This window comes from Pseudophryne corroboree, chromosome 6, assembly GCF_028390025.1.
Source record: "Pseudophryne corroboree isolate aPseCor3 chromosome 6, aPseCor3.hap2, whole genome shotgun sequence".
Classification (NCBI taxonomy): domain Eukaryota; kingdom Metazoa; phylum Chordata; class Amphibia; order Anura; family Myobatrachidae; genus Pseudophryne; species Pseudophryne corroboree.
This window is the reverse complement of record NC_086449.1, coordinates 568,867,076-568,890,805: the sequence shown is the minus strand read 5'-3', so window position 1 is coordinate 568,890,805 and position 23,730 is coordinate 568,867,076. Positions and strand designations below refer to the sequence as shown.

At 39.5% G+C, this 23,730-nt stretch overlaps 1 protein-coding gene and 2 pseudogenes across 3 annotated transcripts in view; 1 reads left to right on the top strand and 2 right to left on the bottom strand.

The window, feature by feature from the left end:
* GNPTAB (N-acetylglucosamine-1-phosphate transferase subunits alpha and beta) overlaps positions 1–23,730 on the bottom strand; it is a 189,186-nt gene that overhangs the window by 96,291 nt on the left and 69,165 nt on the right. For all 3 annotated transcript variants that reach the window (XM_063927810.1, XM_063927809.1, XM_063927811.1), the window contains exon 7: positions 1,182–1,316. In XM_063927810.1, the coding sequence (XP_063783880.1) occupies positions 1,182–1,316 (135 nt within the window). The remainder of the gene's footprint in view (positions 1–1,181; positions 1,317–23,730) is intronic.
* Positions 13,928–14,045, bottom strand: LOC134937191 (5S ribosomal RNA; annotated as a pseudogene).
* LOC134937190 (5S ribosomal RNA) lies at positions 18,909–19,026 on the top strand (annotated as a pseudogene).

Sequence of the window (23,730 nt, the reverse complement as noted above, 5' to 3'; positions counted from 1 at the left end):
TCCTGACGGAGTCCCCAGCATCCACTAGGACGTCAGAGAAAGTAATTTTTTAATAAACCATTGTATATTAAGTGTGTCCCAAAAAAGAGGTTTGCTTCTTTTCTTTTTTGCTCGCTTCCAAAATAAACACCTGTTGATAAAGTTACTTATAAACCGTGGGGAGCACCGCCAACTCTGGAATATAACAAAGGGATTAGTTCCCATAATCACACGAACAGTTGGTACTCTTATTATTACATCAAATATCATCTATCTGGTGAAGAATCAACACCCTCTTCCTTCTCCAATTCATCTGTGTTGTACTCACTTATGAGGCAGTGGAACTGCAATGTACTGTGGCTTGTGACTTGTAATAAGAGTCTTGCAATAACCTATACAACCTAAGTGCCCATGTATCACAGTATACACAAAGGACTAAGGGGGTATGTACTAAGCAGTGAAAAGAGTGGAAAAGTGAGCCAGTGGAGAAGTTGCCTTTGGCTACCAATAATCATTGAAGTAACATTTATAATTTGCATACTTTAAAATTATGCAGAGCAGCTGATTGGTTGCCATGGGCAACTTCTCAACTGGCTCACTTCTTAACACTTATCACTGCTTAGTACATGTCCCCCTAAGTACAAAATAGAAACCCCCCCCAAAAAAAACCCATTACAAAAAAACAAAACAAAAACTATACTATAGAAAATAAGCAGAACAAAATGGTAACACACGCAATTCTGCTATATTATCATACCCATTTCACGCATACTTCGCTACAATATGATGGATCATACTGGAGGTACTTGTGAATACTTAAACAACTGTTTGCAAGGGGTTCAGTATGGTATGCCGGCGGTCGGGCTCCCGGCGACCAGCATACCGGCGCCGGGAGCCTGACTGTCGGCTTACCGACAGTGTGGCGAGCGCAAATGAGCCCCTTGCGGGCTCGCTACGCGCGCCACGCTATTTTATTCTCCCTCCAGGGGGGTCGTGGACCCCCACGAGGGAGAATAAGTGTCGGTATGGTGGCTGCCGGGACCCCGTCAGTCGGCATACTGAAGACCACCCGTTTGAAAGCAGTTTATTTGTCCAAGGTTTCATCGATAAATCCAAAAGAGATAAAAAAAAAATGAGACTGTTTCCACCTCATATCATATTCTCAATTTAGTATTCCTGTTAATTACACAGAATTTCCTTACCCGTCGAATCTTAGAGGACAGACTCTCAGGCAGTTTTGCTTTCAACTGATTGGTTTCTTTGAATGTTGATGAAAATCCACTCAGGAAAACCAGATCTTGCATGAATGCTAACCCTGGAGCCTCTTTGTCTGTGGTCTGCATGAAGAAAACAAAACCTCAGTTACTATGAACAGATCATGCTGTCACTATATGTAAGCAGGAAATGTCACATCTCTACTGTATATCAGACAAAAGCAATCCTATCTTCCAAGTCAAGTCATACATTTTTCTTATCAAATGCTTACACTACTCGAGACGTGGCCTCCTGGCTGTACCATTAGGGTGAGCAAGGATATACGAGGTCTAACAAACTCACTGCTGCAAAAGTGCTACATACTACATTGCTGGATAGGACTGTGGTCGCCTTCAAAGTACTTCCCTAGGGAAACTTTACGCCAATGCCAGCTCCAAGTCCACCCTTCAAAACTATTTTGGAACTGGTTTTGTGAAGCGGCATATATACTCCTAATGTCATCGAAATGCCTTCCTTTATCTTCGGGAACAATAAAAAGTAATTGGGGTCTAGATTTGGTGAATAGGGAGGGTGTTCCAACACTGTTATTTCTTTACTAGATGAAAACTGCCTCACAGACAGCGCCATGTGAGCAGGTGCATTGTCGTGATGTTGGGACCATTTTTGCACCCACTTTCCTCATGTCACGATCCTCAGTTAAGATGTGCCTGTTACACTGTCAATGTTCACTTGCTCTGCTCTACTCCTAACAATCAGCAGACTATTTTCACACACAAATTGCAATGTTTTCTTCAGTTCTACTCGTCCTGATCTCTCATCGTCAGTGACACTTTCTCTTCCCTCAGAAATAGAGATGAGCGGGTTCGGTTCTCCGAGATCCGAACCCCCCCGAACTTCACCCATTTTACACGGTTCCGAGGCAGCTTCGGATCTTCCCGCCTTGCTCGGTTAACCCGAACGCGCCCGAACGTCATCATCCCGCTGTCGGATTCTCGCGAGATTCGTATTCTATATAAAGAGCCGCGAGTCGCCGCCATTTTCACTCGTGCATTGGAGATTGAACGGAGAGGACGTGGCTGCGTTCTCTCCCTGAAAAGCTTCGTAATCTGTGCTCAGTGTGCTGCAAATATCTGTGCTCAGTGTACTGAAAATATCTACGTTCTCTGCCTGAAAACGCTCCATATCTGTGCTCAGTGTGCTGCAAATATCTGTGCTCAGTGTGCTTTATTGTGGGGACTGGGGACCACCAGTATATAATTATACTTATAGTAGTACAGTACAGTAGGCCATTGCTGTATCTTGCAGCTCTGTGTTACTGCAAGTATCCATTCCATATCTGTGCTGCATTTTTGTGAGCGGTATATATAGTATTACAGTGCAGCATTTTGGTGACCCAACAGTATATAGTTGTGTACAGTAGGCCATTGCTGTATCTTGCAGCTCTGTGTCACTGCAAGTATCCATTCCATATCTGTGCTGCATTTTTGTGAGCAGTTTATATAGTATTACAGTGCAGCATTTTGGTGACCCAACAGTATATAGTTGTGTACAGTAGGCCATTGCTGTATCTTGCAGCTCTGTGTCACTGCAAGTATCCATTCCATGTTTGTGCTGCACTTTTGTGAGCAGTATATATAGTACTACAGTGCAGCATTTTGGTGACCCAACAGTATATAGTTGTACAGTAGGCCATTGCTGTATCTTGCAGCTCTGTGTCACTGCAAGTATCCATTCCATATCTCATTATTGTGAGCAGTATATAGTACGACAGTGCAGCATTTTGGTGACCAGCAGTATACATATATAGTACAGTACAGTAGGCCATTGCTGTATCTTGCAGCTCTGTGTCACTTCTAGTATCCTGATCAGTGCTCAATATCTGCTGCATTGTTGTGACCAGTATGTATACTGTACTGTGCGACGTGTGTTATACACCTGGTGATTTTACATCCTGTAATCTGTACTGAGCGATGTGTGAGATACACCTGGGGATTATACACCCTATATACTGTACTGTGTGATGTGTGAGATACACCTGGGGATTATACACCCTATACTATTATTATCCTTTATTTATATGGCGCCACAAGGGTTCTGCAGCGCCCAATTACAGAGTACATAAATAATCAAACAGGAAAACAGCAACTTACAGTTGATGACAGTATAGGACAAGTACAGGGTAAATACACATAGTTACATCAGCAGATGACACTGGAATAAGTATCAGGTGGCAGAAGACTGCTGGATGTGGTACAGTTGAAGATTATTAAAGTAAGACAAAGGATAAGCACATGAGGGAAGAGGGCCCTGCTCGTGAGAGTTTATAATCTAAAGGGGAGAGGTAGACAGACATGGGTGACACAGATGGGGTACATAGAGAACGTGGAACAGGGGGTTAGGATGAGATTTGGCTAGGTCTGGTGAAGAAGTGGACCCCCAGAAGGCACAAGTCAATACTTTAACATTGCAACATTTTACTGGGCTATGCAGGAGAAAATTAAAAATAGGGGGAAATTAAAATTAAAAAAAAAAAGAATCGATAACTTTTACCGCTTTCAAAAAGGTCAATGGAAGCTGAAATAATGGACAACTACCTCATGGAAGCCAGATACAGTATACCAAACAAACAAACAAACAGTACTTAGAGTTAGGAATGAATGCTTATGAAATACAGTAACATTTTGTCATAATATTTCAGAAACTGCATGGCTGGTCTCTTGCACTCTTTTGCTCTAATACACCACCTGCCTTAGGATTTATATTCAAAAACATTATGTCTCCATAATCCCAAAAACGTCAATCTTCTTGGAAAGTGGTTTGTTCCTTTGTAAGGGAAAGAGAACAAACGTTCTCAAACAATGGTTTCTCAATTTCTTTTTCCTCTGGGAAGGGATAGTGGATTCGCAGGAATATCTGAGCATTTCTGTAATCAGAAAGCAGCGACTTTCTACAAATGTTTACGAATAATTCCAGTGATTTTGTCATTTTCTTCCAGTGATTTGGACCAATAATACCATTGATTAGGACAGGCCTGTCCAAACTGCGGCCCTCCAGCTGGTGAAAAACTACACATCCCAGCATGCCCTGACACAGCTTTGGCATTCTCTGACCACAAAACTGTGTCAAGGCATGCTGGTATATGTAGTTTCACAACAGCTGGAGGCCAGCAGTTTGGACATGCCTGGATTAGGACAAATAATTTCAGTGATTTTGTCATTTTCTTCCAGTGATTTGGACCAATAATACCATTGATTAGAACAAATAATTCCTGTGATATTGAGGTGTTTGTGTCGCTTAGCTTAGCCGTCCAGCGACCACAGTGCACCTCTTTTTCTCTTTTCTTTGCATCATGTGCTGTTTGGGGCCAATTTTTTGAAGTGCCATCCTGTCTGACACTGCAGTGCCACTCCTAGATGGGCCAGGTGTTTGTGCCGCTCTCTTGGGTCGCTTTGCTTAGTCATCCAGCGACCTCGGTGCAAATTTTAGGACTAAAAATAGTATTGTGAGGTGTTCAGAATAGACTGGAAATGAGTGGAAATTGTGGTTATTGAGGTTAATAATACTATAGGATAAAAATTACCCCCAAATTCTATGATTTAAGCTGTTTTTGAGGGGTTTTTGAAAAAAAAAAACACCCGAATCCAAAACACACCCGAATCCGACAAAAAAATTTCAGGGAGGTTTTGCCAAAACACGTCCGAATTCAAAACACGGCCGCTGAACCGAATCCAAAACCCGAAAAATTTCCGGTGCACATCTCTACTCAGAAATATGGTGTTCTTCATAGCATTATCCCCATAAACTTGCACTAACAGTGCTCTGATTTCACTTCCACTCTTGCCAAGTTTAACAAGAAATGTAATGTTCGTTCGTTGCTCTAATTCGAGCTCCGACATTCTTGCAACGGCACACCAAAATACACAAGGATAATAGAAGCCACTCAGGAAGACACTGCCGTAGATCAACACCACAGCTGTGAAACGCAGATATGCCAACGTCATCAAACCATACTGAACTTTCTGTCCAGTGCTTCCACGGCAAGCACACAATGGCAAGTCTGTGAACGGTCAGACCTCGTTTAGAGAGAGGTTGAGTTAAAATTATTCACATTTCTTATATATTATTATATGTGACTCAAACGTTTTTGTGCATGAGAAGGATTTATGTATTTTTGTTCTCACTTTTTTTTTTTTTAAATAACAATATTTTTCTTCCTTTTATTCCAAACCAAGATAATACACAATGAGACAGAGAATATTTAACTGGGCTATTCTCGAATAATCTGCTTATCATTGAGTTTAGAAACAGGAAACAACCAATAATTACATCCTGCCTGTCCATATTAGGAGCACTTTTATATGAGAGAGAGAGAGAGAGAGAGAGAGTGTGTGTGTGTGTGTGTGTGTGTGTGTGTGTGTGTGTGTGTGTGTGTGTGTGTGTGTGTGTGTGTGTTTTTAGTGTTTTCGGGGTTGAGGATGGGGTTGCATTTAAAACACATCAGTTCACAAAATCAGTGTTGCAATAAACATAATGGGCATTTTACACCTAATTTAATAATGGACTTAAAAATATGAATGACCGCTACTGATTATGACAGTCACAGACTCTCAAATATGTCTGACTATAGCATTTGACATCTGTATTATAATGGTGCTGTGATCGGTGAACAATGAATTTGCCAAAAGTTTATTATATTTTATGGGGCCGATTCAGTTAACTGCTAGTACCGTCTCCAAAAGCTACATTATAGGACATTTTATGGGTTATTGCCATCAAACGCTCTCCTGTAAGTCAGGTGGTTAGAACTGTAATAGGCTATTTGTGGCACCTATGACAATACTGCATGGTAAATCTACAGCGCGAGACCTGGTGGAGGTGCATGTAAAAGTGGGGAAATCACCCTCAATCACAAAACAGTGGAAAATACTTTATGATTTGATAACAGTACAGAAGGTAATTAGAGGCCATAAGTAAAGTGCTTTAGGTTCTTAAAATGTGTCAATGGCTGACTTTTACCGGTTTAATTAACAGTGGGAAAATGAGAGTGTGTTGTTCACCAAAATGTCACTGCTAGATTATTTTGTGATACAAAGAATGTCTGCATATGATTTTCAAGTGTTTAATAAAGTTTCTAAAGTATTGGGAAAAAAACATTTGTAACTCCAATCATTCAATTTCCCATCTATATAACACCCAAAAATATGGGTTGCTCATAATTCAACCCTTTTGTGAGCTTTTCACAGAAAATCACCTGCAAAATGATATGTCCTTATAAACCAAATTATGATATTTAAACCCTTCTAAGCGCATGATTATCCATTGGAAGGGGTGTACCAGAGGTTCTGCACGTCCAGACATTTTTATCCTAAAATAAATATTTTTCATCTACTCAGGGGCTAAGAAAACAAATCTGCATTAACGCCCATTGAGACTGCATTCGTTTAATCTGGATTTCTAATTGAATAGGTTAAAGTTGTGGCCACAGGTTTTGACTCACTGCTAATTGAATTCTTGTTTACATGTTTTTATTTCTTGCATGATTAAGATTTGATAATTAAATGTTATACTTTTGTAAACTCTTAAGTCTAAGGGTATCTCTATAGTGTAGGTCATTATTACACAATTATTCAGATGTATTTTTTAGAATAAAAATGGTGTAGCATGGATGTATCCACTTATTTATCATGGTAATTTACAAAAAACGGAATATCTGCGTCAGGAACCGGTCTTCAGATAAAAAAAGGCAGCATTCAGACAAGTGATCTGTTTAATTTAACAAGCTTTGCGCTACTCTCCATGGTGACAGTTGTACCCTCACTGACCAGGAGCAGGTCACAGCTCTCATTTCCAGGTCAGGGATGTGCTTTTACACATTGAAATATATTTCACATATGGAAAGCCCTTCAGACAAACTCCTGTGCACTTGTGTAGCACTTTCAAAGGAGTATAGTCCTGAAGAAATACTTGGAAATGACACTTAAAAAACACAAACTTTAAAGTACGTGTGCTTTTATACTGCTTTGTCTGGATTCAAAATGGTCTTTATAAGGACTTACATTCATTAAAAGGCACAAAAGAGACGTCAGTAAACAAAAAAACAGGAAACAGAAAAGGATTTCCCTTTATTGGAGGAAGTCCTTTACACAACATTTGTTCACGTTTTTGTGTTTTGGTCACATTATGTGTGTCAACCCATACCTGCCCAATTCCTGTGTAAAGTACTGCCTCCAAAAAAGAATAATCATTTCCCCTTTTTATGTACAGGTTGAGCATTCCATATCCAAAATGCTTAGGACCAGAAGTATTTTGGATATCGGATTTTTCCGTATTTTGGAATAATTGCATACCATCATGAGATATCATGGCGATAGGACCCAAGTCTAAGCACAGAATGCATTTATGTTTCATATACATCTTATACACACAGTCTGAAGGTCATTTTAGTCAATACTTTTAATAACTTTGTGTATTAAACAAAGTTTGTGTACATTGAGCCATCAGAAAACAAAGGTTTCACTATCTCAGTCTCGCTCAAATAATTCAGTTTTTCTGAATATTTGGATTTGGGATACTCCACCTGTACTATATATTTTCCTAGAAAAGCACCCAGAGATGAACTACTATTAAATATTCACTACCGACACCATTATGGAGGTCATCCAAACCCCTTTCCAAGATGTTAGTAAAATGCCTTTATATGAAATAAATCAAAATGTGCACGGAATCAAGTAAACATTGAACAACATTAATTTGTTATATATATTTTTTTGTTTTTTTTTGTTTTCTGGACTGATCGGGACAACTTTATATAAAGTCCAAATAAGAAAATGAATTGGAGATACAGCGGAGTGAGCTTTTTGATGTAGTGCAATACATAGGGGTAAATTTACTAAGATGAGAGTTCTATTTAAGATGGGATGTTGCTCATCACAACCAATAAGATTCTACTTCTCATTTATCTAGCACCTTCTAGAAGATAATGCCTGGAATCTGAGTGGTTGCTCTGAGCAACATCCCATCTTAAATAGAACTCTCATCTTTGTAAATTTACCCCATAGTCTTTCCCCAGCTGGAGGAGAGGATAAGAGAACTACTGCGAGACTTGACAGATCACATGGCTGAGACCAGGAAGTGTGCGTGCCAGTAACGGAGATATGCTACAGCGCTCTAAAACCTAGACTCCGGCGGCATTGGTTATGAATACAGCTGTAATTGACTTGAGGCATAACCAACATTGAAAAAGGATTGGTAGAGTCTGCACAGGATCACTCAATCTAAGTGTTTAATATTTTAGGATAAAATGGAAATTAGGCTTAATTGGAAATATTTTTGGAATTTAAACTGGATCAAATTGACTGGAAAATATCTACTCATTGAGACTCCATAGATAATTGATAATAATTAAACATATTTAAACACTGATGATTGAACTTGCTGCTTGTAGAAGGGAGTGAATATGACAGGAAAGGATTGGAATTAAAAATGGGAGATAGACTGAATTGTGGTACACAGTGTATGCATAATGTCTAACAAATGAGAACATTTATGAGAAAATGTATTATTATAGGGGGTGAGAATCAAAAATAAATGAGTGTTGAAATGTGAATAAATATATAAATAAATAGACATAATAAAATAATAATAAATATGAATAAAAATAAATATAGAAATAAAAATAAATGTAAAAATAAAAATAAATGTAAAATGAAAATAAATATAAATATAAACAAAAATATAAATAAATAAAAAAAATATATGTAAAAAAATGAAAAAATAATTATATATATGAAAAAAATGATGAAAAAATATATATATCTTTATACAAAAAATGATAATATATGAATGAAAATATAGATGAATATAAAAATAAAAATGATAATTATGAAAATAAAAATGAATATAAAAGTGAAAATAGAAAATAAAATAAAAAAATAATCCGAAAAAATGGTAAAGTAAATGCTGTGAATAGTGGTGTGCAGTGTGTGAGATGAGTGTGGGGGTGGTAGTGGTGGGGGCTGGGACAGAGTGGGAAGAGGGGAGGGAAGGTGAAAAAGAAAAAAATGTTTTAGTTATGATAAGACCAAGAAAAAAGTATATATGTCTAAAGAAGAATATAACATGAAATAGAGGGTGATGAGTGTTGATTTCATGTTGGTGGTATGAATAATGTGAACATGTGGACAGATGTGGAGGGGGAAAAAAAAGGGGGAGAGGGGGTGGGTGGGGGGGGTTTGTGAACTGAAGAGGTGGGAAAAGATGAACAGGGGACTGAGGTGAAGGGAAGGGATGAGATAGTCTAAGTATCAAAGTGCACAGGGGATGAAGAGGTGAAAGGTGACAGGGAAAATGGAAAGGTGGGGGGGGGGGGGGAAGAAAAAAAAGAGAGAAGAGAGAAGAGAAAAGAAAAAAGGGGGGGGGGGGAGAAAAAGAACATGAATTCAAATGGAACCCCTAAAATTGGAATGATTGTGAATTGTGTGATAAAAAGGTGTGGGATGGTGAAACCAAGTAGAGGTTCATAAGGGGAAGGACAAAGTAAATGGAAAAGAAAACTGAAATAAAATTGAATTGAAATAAAAATGAAAATAAAAATAAAATAAAAATGATGGTAATAAAATTGAGATTACAATTGAAAAAATATATATGAAAATTAATACATGAGTGGGGTCTAGGACCTACAAATAAAAATGAATTTAGAGAGTTAAACGGTCCCTGGAAGTTTCTTAAGGTAAGTTATTACAGGGTGTGATAATATTATAAGAAAACATTATAACTGATGTATTCGTTGAGTCCTTTGGGGGCTAATGTATCCAATCTGAAAGTCCATTCGCTTTCTTTTTTAAGAAGTGTAGTCATAATGTCTCCCCCTCTGATTCCCATTTTGACTTGTTCCAAACCGCAAATTTTTAAATCCTGTGGGGAACAGGAATGCTTCTGTAAAAAGTGTCTGGAGACCGTGGTTAATTGCTTCATTCTTTGCTGGTCCCTGCTTGCATTCCTGATGTAACTCATATGCTAAAAAGCCCTGTGTTTCAACATGCGTGTGGTAATTCCTATATATTTAAGGTTACATGGGCATGAGATGCAATACACAACATTAGTACTCTTGCAATTAAAGAAATCCTTGATTTTGATGGTGTCCTCATATTTGTCCATTGTTGCTTGCAGATTGACTATATGCTCACAAATTTTGCAACTTCCACATGGGTAACTTCCTATTAGGGCAGGTTCTCGTGCCGGTCTTGATATAAAATGACTTTTGACAAAATGGTCTCTCAGGTTTGGAGAGCGTCTCCAACTGACATCTATTGTGTTGTTCAGTTTTTGTGACAAGTCATTATCAGACAGCAAAATGGACCAATGTCGTTGTAGGATGGATTTCATTTCTTTCCACTCTTCACAGAAAATCGCCCACAAATCGAATTGTCTTATTGTCCTTAGTGGTCTTTGATTCTTGAAAAATTAGTGACTCTCTCGAGGTCTGAAAAACGGTCTTTTTAGCTTTTTTGATGGATCTCGAGCTATAACCTCGTTCTTTTAATCTCTGTGTCAGTTCTTTGCTACAATGAGCAAATATTTCTTCATTCGAACAATTCCTTCGTAGGCGTAAAAATTCCCCTTTAGGAATGTTGGTAATTGTAGGGGGGAAATGCGAGCTAGTCTGATGTAGTAAGGTGTTGGTAGAGGTGCTCTTGCGAAAAATTTCAGTTGAAAGCATATTCTGTTCATCTCTGTAGATTCGGAGACCCAGGAAGGATATACTGTTTGCGTTGCATTCAAAAGTAAACTTCAGATTTAAGTCATTGTTGTTCAGATGATTAATGAAAATCCCCAGTTCCTCAGATGTTCCACTCCAGATCAGAAGGATATCATCAATATAACGGGTCCACAGCGTGACATGTTTGATATGTTCTTCCATCCTGTCCGTGAATACAAACTCCCTCTCCCACCACCCCAGGAAGAGGTTCGCATATGTGGGGGCACAAGCTGCCCCCATTGCTGTTCCCCTTACCTGGGTGTAGTAGAGGTTGTTGAAGGTAAAATAGTTATGATGTAATACAAATTGTAAGAGTTGGAGCAGAAAAAGGTGTAATTCGGTCATTTCTTCCATTTTGAGAAAATATTCCACCGCCCGTATACCCAAATCATGTCGGATACATGTGTATAGAGCCTCCACGTCTAAGCTTACTAAGAGATGTGTTTCTTCCAATTCTATGGTATTGATTTTCCGGAGGACATCAGTAGTGTCCTTGGTATAAGATGGAAGGCTCATTACATGATCTCTTAGATGCGTGTCCAGGAAGATACAGGCTTTCTCAAGTAATCCTCCATTGCCTGATACAATCGGCCGTCCTGAAGGATTAAGTAGATTTTTATGTACCTTCGGTAGGAGGTAAAATGTAGGAATTCTGGAATTAGTGACAGATAGATATTCATGTTCTATTTTGGTTATGGTACCTGATTGGAAAGCTTGGTCTATGATTCTCATATACTGTTGCGTATAATTAGCTGTGGGATCAAACAGACTTTTTTTGTAACAGGATTGATCGTCAAGTTGTTTGTTTGCTTCTATCAAATACATTTCCGCTGGCCAAATCACTACATTCCCCCCTTTGTCCGAGGGTTTAATCAGAATGTCCTTCCATGCTTGGATTTCTCTGATGGCTTTCCTTTTATTCTTGGATAAATTCCCTACTGGTTTGGAAAATTTTCTTTTTTGATAAAGTTTATCCAAATCCCGGGAGACCAGGTTGGTAAATACTTTTACCTCCGGGCATGTATTTTCATTAGGAAAAAAAGTGGATTTTTTCTGTAATGGAGTCCTTTTCGATTGTATAGGTATTGAGATATCTATAAGTTCTTCCAGAGCTTCTTGTTCCTGGGATGACATCATGGCCGTAGGTGACTGGTCAGAATCAGAATCCCCTATGAATGGTTGTTTGGAAAAATATTTGGCAAGTAATAATTTCCGACCAAACAGTTGCAAATTCACCTGCCATTGGAATCTGTTGAATTTGGCTGTGGGTGAAAAACTGAGGCCTTTCCCAAGTACTATTTTTTGATCTTCCGTCAGGACAAGTTTGGATAAATTGATAATCTGCAAATGAATCGGATCATGGTTTATTTCTGATTCCTGCGGTTTGGATATCTGTTGGGAGATGGAGACCCCCATTTTCCTCGACCTCTTCTTCTTACTCCGCCTTGTTTTTCTTTTCTTTTTGTATTGAAATCCCGTGCACCTCGGGTTTGTTCTAAAAAACCGGATACTGTGCTATTTTCTCGTCTGGAGGTCGTATTGATCCTGGAGTCCCGCACCTGGTTATCGTGTTCTTCTAAACTTGAGAGTTCCGTTTCTGAAGATGATGGAGTGTGAGGATGTCCTGAAAAACGCCCTTTCCTGGTGGGTCAGGTCCAATAAAAGACCCTGTTGTTAATGAAATCCCTTTTGTCCCTTGAAAATTTGCTCTTTTTACGGTCTATGATGGTCTGCTCATAGACCTGCAGATCTTTCTTGATATTCTCAAATTTATTCTGGAACTTGGCGTTTTGTTCCCACTGTTCCAAATTCTTGCCTAATTTGTCAATTTCTTTTGAGCAGTCGTCTAGGACAAAGTTATTATGTTTAATTAGGATAGAGATCAAATCTTGTGAGCATTTCAACAATGTTGTTTCCCATTCTTGTTTCAAATTGTCTGTAAATAATTCATAAGAAGGGAAGAGTTTTGGTCTAAGACCTCTTGGTACTATTTTCTGTTTGTGATAATTTTCCAAACCCGTTAGATCCCAATTTACTCTGGTTTGGCGTTGTAGTAAATATTTAAGTTTTTGACAATCTTCCTCCCAGTTCTGATCTACAGTATCAGAATTAATGTCAGTGGGAAAAATATTTTCTAAATCTTCCGTTCTACGTCTTGTGCTCAGTTAATTTTTGAGACTGAAGCTGGTCATATTAAGCAAGGGAGTTGCAGAGAGTAAATAAGAAAGAAGGAAGGGAATGTGATAATTACAATGGATCCGTGCCAGACTCAAGAAAGCTGAGACAAACTCAGTATACACAGTACACAGAAAAAGGATTGGTAGAGTCTGCACAGGTACACTCAATCTAAGTGTTTGATATTTTAGGATAATATCATTAAAGCAATAGCTCTAGTATAAACCAACATCTGGCCAATGTACAAAACAAATAATTGGTATTAGGTGCTGGGTTGGTGGTGCTCCCAGAAATAGTTCAGTAAACTAATGGACAAAAATGGTTCCCGTATAGTACCGGAGCCAAGAGAAAAAAAGAAAGACTGTGTCTTTTCTGGGGCACACTTTTGTTGAAAATGGAATGATGTGTTCTGTTTAAGATATAACTTTTATTATCAACCTTCTTAAAATAATAGCTATGAGGCAAAAAGAGAAAAAGTAGAAATTCTAACAATTAAAGATAATAATATTAATCTAAATACACATCACATGATGTAATTACAGTTTGGCGTAATGGCTCTATGAACGAAAATATGTATGTGTCTACAATAATGAAAATTGTGTAAATCTTATGTTTGTATGAAGTCTTCTTCCTGAAATTATAACCGTATAACATATGCTAAAAATATACCAGGAAGAAAAATATACAGTATGATATGTACCAGGCTCCACCCTAATTCCTGACTGTATCAGGATTTACAAAAAGAAGGGGAAAGATAGAAGATTGTGATTCCAGGTCCTGTGTCCTAGGTTTGGATAAAAATACCTGCAGTACCCGGTATTCCCTGGTGGTCTCCCAACCAGGTACTGACCTGGCCCACAGTGCTTGGCTTCCAAGATCAGACGAGGTTGGGCATACTCAGTATGGTTTGACCGCAGGTAGATATATCACACACCTGATGACACCAGGAACTTTGTATCCTAGACTCTGGATTTCTACAAGAAAATTTGGGAATTCTCTCAAAGTCTCTTGTGATGTTATAAATGCTCCCGAATCTAGAAAAACAGTGATGTCTGGTATTCTCTTATAGTCTCCCAGACTTGAAACTAATGAGGTCTACTTGGTCTCGGCTTCAAAAAAAGATCTGTTGAAGTGCCACCTCTTTTCTGTAGTAAGCCTTGGGTAGATGAATCCCATGTGATAATAGCTGGAAGTCCTATAGAAAACAAGGCAATCGCGGGCTCTGATGTCAAAGTATCAGATGGGGCTCCCCAGGTTTGTGGAAGTCCTGAAGGAATGATGGTGTAGCCCTGCTGTGAAATGGATATGGTGTGAAGGAAAAAAGGAAGAAAGAAATGGAAAAGAGTGACAGAAAGAGAATGAGGGAGAAAAAAAAGGGGGGGATCAGGTTTGGTAGCACACCACTTCTGCTTTTTGATCATCTGCCTAGGCATCGAATGAAAAAATGAGAGGGTGGTGAGGATTGACACTGATACCGAAGAAAGCTAGAGGAACACTTCTACTGTCCTGTTTTTTAACATGATGGTGCTCTGTTAACAAATTGCATTGCAGAGCCACCCAAATTGTTTAAACAGAATGAGAGGGTGTTCCAGAAATCTATTATGATTTGAAAAGTGTTTGCTTTAGAAGAAATTAATATTGATCTATAGTGAATCACGTGTTAGATCCAAAGTAATACAATGATAAACTCTAATAAGTCACGTGCAATCCACAAATACTCAAAAAACGGTCTGAAACCTATTTCAAATGCGCAATGTACCCAAAGAATCCCCTATTAGGAACCATGGAATCAATGATAAATAGATACTAACACAATGATAGTGTAACCAGGACCATAAAGCTGCTGTTTGGTAAGTGTGGTATATACCCACTGATAAACCTGTTCCCCTAGGTTAATGTAAGAGATATATTTGTCTCCTCCATTGCTTCCGCCGACCGGAAGTTCGGAAACCGGAACCGGAAGTGACGTACGTTTCGCTCAGTGGAGCTTGTTCACTGGATGCCTGTTCCCCGGCTCCCTTGTACTCACTTATAAAGGCATACTGAGTCCAATTAATTGGAAATAACAATGGTAATTAACTTGTTGTAACCTTAATTAAGTCCCATAACATGAACTAAGGTATTCATAGACGTAGAAAAAAAATTGAATTTCGGCATTAAATGGAAATTAGGCTTAATTGGAAATATTTTTGGAATTTAAACTGGATCAAATTGACTGGAAAATATCTACTCATTGAGACTCCATAGATAATTGATAATAATTAAACATATTTAAACACTGATGATTGAACTTGCTGCTTGTAGAAGGGAGTGAATATGACAGGAAAGGATTGGAATTAAAAATGGGAGTAGACTGAATTGTGGTACACAGTGTATGCATAATGTCTAACAAATGAGAAAATTTATGAGAAAATTTATTATAGGGGGTGAGAATCAAAAATAAATGAGTGTTGAAATGTGAATAAATATATAAATAGACCTAATAAATTAATAATAAATATGAATAAAAATAAATAATATAGAAATAAAAATAAATGTAAAAATAAAAATAAATGTAAAATGAAAATAAAAATAAATAAACATAAAAATAAATAAAAAAATGAAAAAAATATATGTAAAAAAATGAAAAAATAATATTATATATATGAAAAAAATGATGAAAAAAAATATATATATCTTTATACAAAAAATGATAATATATGAATGAAAATATAGATGAATATAAAAATAAAAATGATGAAAATAAAAATGAATATAAAAGTGAAAATAGAAAATAAAATGTAAAAATAATCCGAAAAAATGGTAAAGTAAATGTTGTGAATAGTGGTGTGCAGTGTGTGAGATGAGAGTGGGGGTGGTAGTGGTGGGGGCTGGAACTGAGAGTGGGAAGAGGGGGGGAAGGTGAAAAAGAAAAAAATGTTTTAGTTATGATAAGACCAAGAAAAAAGTATATATGTCTAGAGAAGAATATAACATGAAATAGAGGGTGATGAGTGTTGATTTCATGTTGGTGGTATGAATAATGTCAATATGTGGACAGATGTGGAGGGAAAAAAAGGGGGAGAGGGGGTGGGGGGGGTTTGTGAACTGAAGAGGTGGGAAAAGATGAACAGGGGACTGAGGTGAAGGGAAGGGATGAGATAGTCTAAGTATCAAAGTGCACAGGGGATGAAGAGGTGAAAGGTGACAGGGAAAATGGAAAGGTGGGGGGGGGGAAGAAAAAAAGAGAGAAGAGAGAAGAGAAAAGAAAAAAGGGGGGGAGAAAAAGAACATGAATTCAAATGGAACCCCTAAAATTGGAATGATTGTGAATTGTGTGATAAAAAGGTGTGGGATGGTGAAACCAAGTAGAGGTTCATAAGGGGAAGGACAAAGTAAATGGAAAAGAAAACTGAAATAAAATTGAATTGAAATAAAAATGAAAATAAAAATAAAATAAAAATGATGGTAATAAAATTGAGATTACAATTGAAAAAATATATATGAAAATTAATACATGAGTGGGGTCTAGGACCTACAAATAAAAATGAATTGAGAGTTAAACGGTCCGTGGAAGTTTCTTAAGGTAAGTTATTACAGGGTGTGATAATATTATAAGAAAACATTATAACTGATGTATTCGTTGAGTCCTTTGGGGGCTAATGTATCCAATCTGAAAGTCCATTCGCTTTCTTTTTTAAGAAGTGTAGTCATAATGTCTCCCCCTCTGATTCCCATTTTGACTTGTTCCAAACCGCAAATTTTTAAATCCTGTGGGGAACAGGAATGCTTCTGTAAAAAGTGTCTGGAGACCGTAGTTAATTGCTTCATTCTTTGCTGGTCCCTGCTTGCATTCCTGATGTTACTCATATGCTCAAAAGCCCTGTGTTTCAACATGCGTGTGGTAATTCCTATATATTTAAGGTTACATGGGCATGAGATGCAATACACAACATTAGTACTCTTGCAATTAAAGAAATCCTTGATTTTGATGGTGTCCCCATATTTGTCCCCCACCACTACCACTCTCATCTCACACACTGCACACCACTATTCACAACATTTACTTTACCATTTTTTCGGATTATTTTTAAATTTTATTTTCTATTTTCACTTTTATATTCATTTTTATTTTCATCATTATCATTTTTATTTTTATATTCATCTATATTTTCATTCATATATTATCATTTTTTGTATAAAGATATATATATTTTTTTCATAATTTTTTTCATATATATAATATTATTTTTTCATTTTTTTTACATATTTTTTTTCATTTTTTAATTTATTTTTATGTTTATATTTATTTTTATTTTCATTTTACATTTATTTTTACATTTATTTTTATTTCTATATTATTTATTTTTATTCATATTTATTATTTTATTATGTCTATTTATTTATATATTTATTCACATTTCAACACATTTATTTTTGATTCTCACCCCCTATAATAATACATTTTCTCATAAATTTTCTCATTTGTTAGACATTATGCATACACTGTGTACCACAATTCAGTCTATCTCCCATTTTTAATTCCAATCCTTTCCTGTCATATTCACTCCCTTCTACAAGCAGCAAGTTCAATCATCAGTGTTTAAATATGTTTAATTATTATCAATTATCTATGGAGTCTCAATGAGTAGATATTTTCCAGTCAATTTGATCCAGTTTAAATTCCAAAAATATTTCCAATTAAGCCTAATTTCCATTTAATGCCTAAATTCACATTTTTTTCTACGTCTATGAATACCTTAGTTCATGTTATGGGACTTAATTAAGGTTACAACAAGTTAATTACCATTGTTATTTCCAATTAATTGGACTCAGTATGCCTTTATAAGGGAGTACAAGGGAGCCGGGGAACAGGCATCCAGTGAACAAGCTCCACTGAGCGAAACGTACGTCACTTCCGGTTCCCGAACTTCCGGTCGGCGGACCGCGGACACCGTCTTTGGATACATTGCACATTTGAAATAGGTTGCAGACCGTTTTTTGAGTATTTGTGGATTGCACGTGACTTATTAGAGTTTATCATTGTATTACTTTGGATCTAACACGTGATTCACTATAGATCAATATTAATTTCTTCTAAAGCAAACACTTTTCAAATCATAATAGATTTCTGAAACACCCTCTCATTCTGTTTAAACAATTTGGGTGGCTCTGCAATGCAATTTGTTAACAGAGCACCATCATGTTAAAAAACAGGACAGTAGAAGTGTTCCTCTAGCTTTCTTCGGTATCAGTGTCAATCCTCACCACCCTCTCATTTTTTCATTCGATGCCTAGGCAGATGATCAAAAAGCAGAAGTAGTGTGCTACCAAACCTGATCCCCCCTTTTTTTTTCTCCCTCATTCTCTTTCTGTCACTCTTTTCCATTTCTTTCTTCCTTTTTTCCTTCACACCATATCCATTTCACAGCAGGGCTACACCATCATTCCTTCAGGACTTCCACAAACCTGGGGAGCCCCATCTGATACTTTGACATCAGAGCCCGCGATTGCCTTGTTTTCTATAGGACTTCCAGCTATTATCACATGGGATTCATCTACCCAAGGCTTACTACAGAAAAGAGGTGGCACTTCAACAGATCTTTTTTGAAGCCGAGACCAAGTAGACCTCATTAGTTTCAAGTCTGGGAGACTATAAGAGAATACCAGACATCACTGTTTTTCTAGATTCGGGAGCATTTATAACATCACAAGAGACTTTGGATTTCTACAAGAAAATTTGGGAATTCTCTCAGAGTCTAGGATACAAAGTTCCTGGTGTCATCAGGTGTGTGATATATCTACCTGCGGTCAAACCATACTGAGTATGCCCAACCTCGTCTGATCTTGGAAGCCAAGCACTGTGGGCCAGGTCAGTACCTGGTTGGGAGACCACCAGGGAATACCGGGTACTGCAGGTATTTTTAGCCAAACCTAGGACACAGGACCTGGAATCACAATCTTCTATCTTTCCCCTTCTTTTTGTAAATCCTGATACAGTCAGGAATTAGGGTGGAGCCTGGTACATATCATACTGTAGATTTTTCTTCCTGGTATATTTTTACCATATGTCATACTGTTATAATTTCAGGAAGAAGACTTCATACAAACATAAGATTTACACAATTTTCATTATTGGAGACATATTTTCGTTCATAGAGCCATTACGCCAAACTGTAATTACATCAAGTGATGTGTATTTAGATTAATATTATTATCTTTAATTGTTAGAATTTCTCCTTTTTCTCTTTTTGCCTCTTAGCTATTATTTTAAGAAGGTTGATAATAAAAGTTATATCTTAAACAGAACACATCATTCCATTTTCAACAAAAGTGTGCCCCAGAAAAGACACATAGTCTTTCTTTTTTCTCTTGGCTCCGGTACTATACGGGAACCATTTTTTTGCATAACCAACATTCCCATCGTAGTCACCATCAAAGAAGCTGGGCATCACTAGACAGGATCTGTTTAAATCGATTGGGATAGCAACAGGATCAAGTACCCCTACCATCTAACCCCAGTCATAACAGCTTGTGTGGGTAGTAAGATGTCTACAGAGGAGCGGGACGCCACACTCTGTCTAAACCTCATTCATTTTCCACCAGACAATCAATGTAAAGATTTACAAACTTTTTAGGATTTAGTTTGCAAGCCCCTTTTCATGTTTCATTGTCTCTTGCATTTATACTAGCTATATAAGTAAGTTTTTACTTACATGCATATGTATAAAATAAGAATTTACTTACCGATAATTCTATTTCTCGTAGTCCGTAGTGGATGCTGGGAACTCCGTAAGGACCATGGGGAATAGCGGCTCCGCAGGAGACTGGGCACAAAAGTAAAGCTTTAGGACTACCTGGTGAGCACTGGCTCCTCCCCCTATGACCCTCCTCCAAGCCTCAGTTAGGATACTGTGCCCGGACGAGCGTACACAATAAGGAAGGATTTTGAATCCCGGGTAAGACTCATACCAGCCACACCAATCACACCGTACAACCTGTGATCTGAACCCAGTTAACAGCATGATAACAGAGGAGCCTCTGAAAAGATGGCTCACAACAATAACCCGATTTTTGTAACAATAACTATGTACAAGTATTGCAGACAATCCGCACTTGGGACGGGCGCCCAGCATCCACTACGGACTACGAGAAATAGAATTATCGGTAAGTAAATTCTTATTTTCTCTGACGTCCTAGTGGATGCTGGGAACTCCGTAAGGACCATATGGATTATACCAAAGCTCCCAAACGGGCGGGAGAGTGCGGATGACTCTGCAGCACCGAATGAGAGAACTCCAGGTCCTCCTCAGCCAGGGTATCAAATTTGTAGAATTTAGCAAACGTGTTTGCCCCTGACCAAGTAGCTGCTCGGCAAAGTTGTAAAGCCGAGACCCCTCGGGCAGCCGCCCAAGATGAGCCCACCTTCCTTGTGGAATGGGCTTTTACAGATTTTGGCTGTGGCAGGCCTGCCACAGAATGTGCAAGCTGAATTGTACTACAAATCCAACGAGCAATAGTCTGCTTAGAAGCAGGAGCACCCAGCTTGTTGGGTGCATACAGGATAAACAGAGAGTCAGATTTTCTGACTCCAGCCATCCTGGAAACATATTTTCAGGGCCCTGACTACGTCCAGCAACTTGGAGTCCTCCAAGTCCCTAGTAGCAGCAGGTACCACAATAGGCTGGTTCAAGTGAAACGCTGAAACCACCTTAGGGAGAAATTGAGGACGAGTCCTCAATTCTGCCCTGTCCGTATGAAAAATTAGGTAAGGGCTTTTATAGGATAAAGCCGCCAATTCTGAGACACGCCTGGCTGAAGCCAGGGCCAACAGCATTACCACTTTCCATGTGAGATATTTTAAGTCCACAGTGGTGAGTGGTTCAAACCAATGTGATTTTAGGAACCCCAAAACTACATTGAGATCCCAAGGTGCCACTGGAGGCACAAAAGGAGGCTGTATATGCAGTACCCCCTTGACAAACGTCTGAACTTCAGGAACTGAAGCCAGTTCTTTCTGGAAGAAAATCGACAGGGCCGAAATTTGAACCTTAATGGACCCTAATTTTAGGCCCATAGACAGTCCTGTTTGCAGGAAATGCAGGAAACGACCCAGTTGAAATTCCTCTGTAGGGGCCTTCCTGGCCTCGCACCACGCAACATATTTACGCCAAATACGGTGATAATGCTGTACGGTTACATCCTTCCTGGCTTTGATCAGGGTAGGGATGACTTCATCCGGAATGCCTTTTTCCTTCAGGATCCGGCGTTCAACCGCCATGCCATCAAACGCAGCCGCGGTAAGTCTTGGAACAGACAGGGTCCCTGCTGGAGCAGGTCCCTTCTTAGAGGTAGAGGCCACGGGTCCTCTGTGAGCATCTCTTGAAGTTCCGGGTACCAAGTCCTTCTTGGCCAATCCGGAGCCACGAGTATAGTCCTTACTCCTCTCCTTCTTATGATTCTCAGTACCTTGGGTATGAGAGGCAGAGGAGGGAACACACACACTGACTGGTACACCCACGGTGTTACCAGAGCGTCCACAGCTATTGCCTGAGGGTCCCTTGACCTGGCGCAATACCTGTCTAGTTTTTTGTTGAGGCGGGACGCCATCATGTCCACCTTTGGTTTTTCCCAACGGTTCACAATCATGTGGAAGACTTCTGGGTGAAGTCCCCACTCTCCCGGGTGGAGGTCGTGTCTGCTGAGGAAGTCTGCTTCCCAGTTGTCCACTCCCGGAATGAACACTGCTGACAGTGCTATCACATGATTTTCCGCCCAGCGAAGAATCCTTGCAACTTCTGCCATTGCCCTCCTGCTTCTTGTGCCGCCCTGTCTGTTTACGTGGGCGACTGCCGTGATGTTGTCTGACTGGATCAGCACCGGCTGACCTTGAAGCAGAGGTCTTGCTAGGCTTAGAGCATTGTAGATGGCCCTTAGCTCCAGGATATTTATGTGAAGTGATGTCTCCAGGCTTGACCACAAGCCCTGGAAATTTCTTCCCTGTGTGACTGCTCCCCAGCCTCTCAGGCTGGCATCCGTGGTCACCAGGACCCAGTCCTGAATGCCGAATCTGCGGCCCTCTAGAAGATGAGCACTCTGCAACCACCACAGGAGAGACACCCTTGTCCTTGGTGACAGGATTATCCGCTGATGCATCTGAAGATGCGACCCGGACCATTTGTCTAGCAGATCCCACTGGAAGGTTCTTGCGTGGAATCTGCCGAATGGGATTGCTTCGTAAGAAGCCACCATCTTTCCCAGGACCCTTGTGCATTGATGCACTGAGACTTGGCCTGGTTTTAGGAGATTTCTGACTAGTTCGGATAACTCCCTGGCTTTCTCCTGCGGGAGAAACACCTTTTTCTGGACTGTGTCCAGGATCATCCCTAGGAATAGAAGTCGTGTCGTCGGGATCAGCTGCGATTTTGGAATATTGAGAATCCAACCGTGCTGGCGCAGCACTATCTGAGATAGTGCTACTCCGACTTCCAACTGTTCCCTGGATCTTGCCCTTATCAGGAGATCGTCCAAGTAAGGGATAACTAAAACTCCCTTCCTTCGAAGGAGTATCATCATTTCGGCCATTACCTTGGTAAAGACCCGGGGTGCCGTGGACAATCCAAACGGCAGCGTCTGAAACTGATAGTGACAGTTCTGTACCACAAACCTGAGGTACCCTTGGTGAGAAGGGTAAATTGGGACATGTAGGTAAGCATCTTTGATGTCCAGAGACACCATATAGTCCCCTTCTTCCAGGTTTGCAATCACTGCTCTGAGTGACTCCATCTTGAATTTGAACCTTTGTATGTAAGTGTTCAAGGATTTTAGGTTTAAAATTGGTCTCACCGAGCCGTCCGGCTTCGGTACCACAAATAGTGTGGAATAGTACCCCTTTCCCTGTTGTAGGAGGGGTACCTTGATTATCACCTGCTGGGAATATAGCCTGTGAATGGCTTCCAAAACTGCCTCCCTGTCTGAGGGAGACGTCGGTAAAGCAGACTTTAGAAAACGGCGAGGGGGAGACGTCTCAAATTCCAATGTGCACCCCTGAGATACCACCTGAAGGATCCAGGGGTCCACTTGCGAGTGGGCCCACTGCGCACTGAACTTCTGGAGACGGGCCCCCACCGTGCCTGAGTCCGCTTGTAAAGCCCCAGCGTCATGCTGAGGATTTTGCGGAGGCAGGAGAGGGCTTTTGTTCCTGGGAACTGGCTGTTTGTTGCAGCCTTTTTCCTCTCCCTCTGCCACGGGGCAGAAATTAGGCGCCTTTTGCCCGCTTGCCCTTATGGGGCCGAAAGGACTGCGCCTGATAATACGGCGTCTTCTTAGGTTGAGAAGCTACCTGGGGTAAAAATGAGGATTTTCCAGCAGTTGCCGTGGCTACCAGGTCTGATAGACCTACCCCAATTAACTCCTCCCCCTTATAAGGCAATACTTCCATGTGCCTTTTAGAATCCGCATCACCTGACCACTGCCGCGTCCATAAACCTCTTCTTGCAGAAATGGACAGCGCTAACTCTTGATGCCAGTCGGCAAATATCCCTCTGTGCATCACGCATATATAGAAATGCATCCTTCAAATGCTCTATAGTCAGTAATATACTGTCCCTATCTAGGGTATCAAT